This window comes from Physeter macrocephalus, chromosome 11 (genome assembly GCF_002837175.3).
Source record: "Physeter macrocephalus isolate SW-GA chromosome 11, ASM283717v5, whole genome shotgun sequence".
NCBI classification, from domain to species: Eukaryota; Metazoa; Chordata; class Mammalia; order Artiodactyla; family Physeteridae; genus Physeter; species Physeter macrocephalus.
In genome coordinates this window covers 39,777,683-39,783,184 of record NC_041224.1, presented here as the reverse complement: position 1 = coordinate 39,783,184, position 5,502 = coordinate 39,777,683, and the positions used below count along the sequence as shown (strand labels likewise).

At 44.9% G+C, this 5,502-nt stretch overlaps 1 protein-coding gene across 1 annotated transcript in view; it reads right to left on the bottom strand.

Moving 5' to 3' along the window:
- Positions 1-515: 515 nt before the first annotated feature.
- The window catches only part of CFAP161 (cilia and flagella associated protein 161), an 11,899-nt gene continuing 6,912 nt past the window's right edge, over positions 516-5,502 (bottom strand). The window contains exons 5-6 of the mRNA XM_007126345.2: positions 1,491-1,564; positions 516-1,085 (exon numbers count right to left, since the gene is read on the bottom strand). Of these exons, the coding sequence (XP_007126407.2) occupies positions 854-1,085; positions 1,491-1,564 (306 nt within the window). The 3' untranslated portion in view covers positions 516-853. The remainder of the gene's footprint in view (positions 1,086-1,490; positions 1,565-5,502) is intronic.

Sequence of the window (5,502 nt, the reverse complement as noted above, 5' to 3'; positions counted from 1 at the left end):
CAGATTCAACCAACCGCAGATCATAAACATGATACTACACATTCAGCGGTTGGTTGAAGCCACGGATGCGACACCGCAGATACGGAGGGCCGACGGTATTTAAAAGCAAACCAGCCTTAGCCCTCGCCTTTACTTCCTGGGCTGGGCATCTCTTCATCCCATTACAGCACCTTACACATCATAGGTGCTCCGTACTCGACAAAGAATGAGTAGATGGACAAACACATGGAAGGATATGTATGTTATTTTGTCTGATGATTTGAATGCCACAACTAATGTACTGGTTTCAAAGATAAGGTAGAAATAAGGAGATTCTGCAATATGAAAATCATTACAAAATAATGGAGGTCAAACAGAGGTCTTGAGCCCACCCCCGCAAGCTAGAAGGAGACACAAAAATACAAGGGGGAAAATGTTCAACTCTTAAAGTAAGGCCACAGTCCACAGCTACCCATTTTTGATTGCTTAGTACATCGTACAGAGTCGGGGGAAAGAGAATGATGCCAGAAATTCAGTAAAGTTCCAACAGCTTCATTACACAGACACAGCTTTAAAAAAGTAACGAGTTTTTTACAGTCCTTATAGAAGCTGCTGCTGTAGGATCTAAATAAAGGAAGCTGAGTCTTCAGAATGTGGTCATCAACAAAGGAACATCATCTGTCACCTTCAAAGGCCATTTCTGTGCTATGGCCCAAGGCAAGGTTTTTTGTTTGTTTGTTTTTTCCTGTGTCCTAGACCTCCACCGTTAATTCAATAATCTGAATATAGCCTTTGTTTTAATACAATGTTCAGAGAGTTCTGTGCCTTCCTTAAGAATACCTTGAGGCATGACCGAGATAGATTTCCTGTAAAGCTACGTCGGAGGAGTGCACGCATGCGCGCCAGGTGCATTCCTGGCCCCCGGCTCCGCCACCTGCTCCAGGACTCGGGTGTCCTCCGCCAGCGGTTTAGGCAGGTCCAACATGGTGGACGAGTCCTTCCTGGGATTCCCAGTCACCAACATCCAATGGTTCTTTGGCTTTTCAACTCTGTGTGAATCCAGATATGTGTGTGCAGCGACCTCTGCTTCCTTTCCAAAATAGGTACTGGGGCAAGAAAGAATTAACACTGGTTGGAAATGGAATTACAACCCTCAGTAAAATGTTAAGTTCATCTCAAAGCATGTAATTCAACAGACTGCTATATAAAGCTCTTGGTGGGGGGGCGGGGTCTCTAAAACACTATGTGTTTGCCAACAAGACTCATTCTATTCGGGCAAGGACCAGGTATATAGGATCCCATTATAGCTAAAGTCCTCTGCGGGGAAGGACCTGTATAACAGAAGGGGCTCTAATAGGAGTTTTCGCACCATCAAAGTTCTATGTGGCGATATTTCGTCATCAAAGGACTTTTTCTGTGCGTGGCCATCCTCTTTAAATTGAACTTCTTTGCCTATATTCACAGCCCCTGCCCTCTGGCATGGCATTTTCTTGTACCCTGCTATACAATACCTTAAGAAAAGATGCCGGTGGGCCACCAGCCCCCGATTCGTGTGGCAGTGATTGATAAGAATCTTTGCATTTGCCTTTAAAGATAAAGAGAGTATGTTATTTGAATTATGAATTAAGGCCTCCAGTTTCCTAAAAGCAAAAATTTGGAAATATAATATATATTCATTTATATATATATATATATATATAGAGAGAGAGAGAGAGAGAGAGAGAGAGAATAACCTAGAAGCCAAACCATAAAAGATTAATAAATACATTATTATAGATACACATATGATGAAACATTATACAATCATTTAAAGTCATATTGGAGAAGATCTTTGACAACTTGAAATATGGTCAGTGGTGTTCAGTGGAAAAAATAAGAATATTCCTGATGTCCTTTTTTTTTTTAAATTAAAACTAAATTTAAAAAAAAAATATGCATGGAAAAAGAAATGATAACAGTGGCTTTCTCTAGAAGATGGAACTCCTGGTAATCATCATATTATTTTTTGTACTTTTCAGACTTTCCATAAGTGAACATATATTGTTTATAATCAGAAAATAAAAGACATATTATTTCAAAATCCTGACTCATGTAAGCTAAAAGCAGTGTGAGATGGGGAAAAGCAGCCCCTGACATCCGGGAACTGGCCTGGCACCCAGGGCTCTGCCTTAGTGTTCTCCTGTGGAATATAATCAATGTCACACAGTGCCCAAATCAGACAAGGCCACGCTGTGACCACAGTGGGTCAAGACAAAAAGAAGACCACTTTGTGATCATGTCTGAACACAGCAAAAACATGAGCATTGTCCAAGCCACAAAATACCAAATGTCCTCCTCTCCTAGAGAATAGGAGTGACTGCTGCTTCCTTACTCTTGACAGCTTTGGCCGTGCTCTGGCCTGCCCTCTATAGATAAGATGTACTGAGACAGCCCTGCTTCCTGACAGATTCCAATCCAGGGCAAAGCGCCACTTCCTGAGACCCTCACTAAAATCTCCCAAGCACAGCCCCAATTCTATAACTTGTCCTTTCTTTCTAATTATTTTATTTATTTATTTATTTATTTATTTATTTATTTTTTGTGGTATGCGGGCCTCCCTCTGCCGTGGCCTCTCCCGTTGCGGAGCACAGGCTCCAGACGCGCAGGCCCAGCGGCCATGGCTCACGGGCCCAGCCGCTCCGCGGCATGTGGGATCCTCCCAGACCGGGGCGCGAACCCGGTTCTCCTGCATCGGCAGGCGGACGCGCAACCACTGCGCCACCAGGGAAGCCCTCTAATTATTTTATTTTTAAAACTTTTTATTTTATATTGGAGTATAGTTGATTAACAATGTTGTGTTAGTTTCAGGTGTACAACAAACGTATTCAGTTATACATATACCTGTATCTCTTCTTTTTCAAATTCTTTTCCCATTTAGGTTGTTACATAATGTTGAGCAGAGTTCCCTGTGCTATACAGTAGGTCCTTGTTGGTTATCCATTTAAAAGACAGCAGACTGTGCATGTCAGTCCCAAACTCCCTAACTATCCCTCCCTCCCACCCTTCCCCCTGGTAACCATAAGTTCGTTCTCTAAGTCTGTGAGTCTATTTCTGTTTTGTAAATAAGTTCATTTGTATCATTTCTTTTCAGATTCCGCATATAAGCGATATCGTATTTCTTCCTCTGTCTGACTTACTTCACTCAGCATGACAGTCTCTAGGCCCATCCATGTTGCTGCAAATGGCATTAATTCATTCTTTTCTATGGCTGAGTACTATTCCATTGTATATATGTACCACATCTTCTTTATCTGCTCCTCTGTCAATGGACATTTAGGTTGCTTTCATGTCTTGGCTATTGTAAACAGTGCTGCTATGAACACTGGGGTGCATGTATCCTTTCGGACCGTGTATAACAGCCTCTTACTGAGACGCCCCACGGTTTTCCATGGTGTGCGTTCTCCATCACTGCAACAAGTAATAAAGCCGACTCGTTCAACCCCAGGTGCTCCTGATGGCCTCTGACTGGAGGGTATTGACATGTGGACAGCAGCTGGACAGGTATGAAATGTCCCACTCTGCAGATGTGTCTGTCTCAATGTGGCTCAGAGACCTGCCTCGGGCTGTGGACTGAGTTAGCAACAGAGAAGTGAGCTCCTGGTGCCTGAACTCCCCAACCTCTCTAACCTAATGACAGCAACAATAGAACAACCACCATTAAATTAACAACAATGAATGCTTGGGAGTGCTGTCTGGGCCGGGCACTTTTCTAATAAGCACTGTAAATGTACTAACCGCTTAATCCTCACAAAACCTCGGAAGTCAGGCATCATCATCTATCCCCATTTTACAGACAATGAAGCTGAGATACTGACAGTTTAAATCATGGGAATGAGAGGCAATTCCAAGGAGAGCAAAGCTTGGCAAAGACCAGTGAGAGAGGAAATCTGTCAAGCATGCATCATTGTGGACCACGTGTATATTCTCCGTGCTGGCAGAAAGACCCTTGCAAACCTGGGTCCGCCTGCAGAGCTCGGGAGAGAAGCCTACTGCGTCAGGTGGATTCAGAGTGGCTGGTAACTGGGGGCCCCTTCCTGGACGGCCAACTCTTTAAGTCCTTCCTGGCTGTAAATCCAGTAACTCTCCCAATAACCCCCAACAACTCCTTAGTCTCCGTCTGCTGGATGTCTCACAAGCAAGTAGCATGGCCTCTGGTCCTCAAAACAGCTCTGTGCCCACCAGACCTGCCTTCCCATCCGGAACTGTGCTCCTGTCCGCAGGGCCCAGGCTCCTGAGAAAATGTCCAGCAATGTGCTCACCTGGGCGTCTGCCCCACCCTGTCCTTCACTTCCCCCAGATTACCCAGTCTCTTTAGAAATGAGGACTTAACAGAGGCCTGAAAGAAAGCAGTGTCATCATCCTTAAAATCTCGGGGCAGTGGTTCTCAGCCCGATCTCAGGGGCAGAGCCTGGGCCTCGGTATCTTTATGAAGCTCTGTAGGTGATTCTGTGCGCCGCCAGAGTCGAGAAACACCAAGGCAGGATGCTGCCACAGGGCAAAATGGTGCCTCCCAAACTCGAGTTAGACATGAAAAAGAGGGACTGCCTGGCGGTCCAGTGGTTAAGACTCTGCTCTTCCACTGCAGGTGACACAGGTTCGATCCCTGGTCAGGGAGCTAAGATCCTGCATGCTGCACGGTGCAGCCAAAAAAAATTTTTTTTTAATTTTTTAATAAAAATAAATAAATAAATATTTTTCTTTTAAAAAGAAAGAAAGAAATGAAAAAGAGAGAGAGAGTGAAAGTGTGTGAGGCATATAAGGCATTGGAGCCCTGACAAGCCTCCATTTCACACACAGGAGTAAATCGCACCCACTTCACAGCATCCGCGCACACGTCTGTCTTCCCCAGGCTGCGCTCACCAGGATGGGGAAGCCCTCATATTCCAGGCGTAGCTGGGGGTCAGGGAAGGCCGCCTGCCAGCAGTTCAGGTAGGAGTCCTCATCCGTCAGGTACACCTCCTGGAGCCAAGACCTCTTAGACGACTTCATGAGGGTCCTGTGGTCACTTGATAAATATAACTGAAAACGACAGCAAGCTGATGGCCTACCTCCCAGCTATCCGAGAGGCTGGGGAAGTAGGGAAGAGTCAACTGGCTGGACGGCCAGTGTGTTCAAAAGCAGTTTTCAAAAACCCTGTTCTTACGGATTGTACAAGAACATTCAACTTTCCTCTCCCTCAGAAAGGCCATCTCAGAGGCTGAGACCACCCGCCCTCACATCACCGGCAACTGCTTTCCCTTCCTTGGAATACCAAACCCAGCCTCCCTCTCCATCTCATGCACTCCTCCTCTCTTTTTTTAAATTTTTATTTATTTTATATATTTTTTAACATCTTTATTGGAGTATTATTGCTTTACACTGGTGTGTTAGTTTCTGCTGTATAACAAAGTGAATCAGCTATACGAATACATATATCCCCACATCCCCTCCCTGTTGCGTCTGCCTCCCACCCTCCCTATCCCACCGCTCTAGTTGGTCACAAAG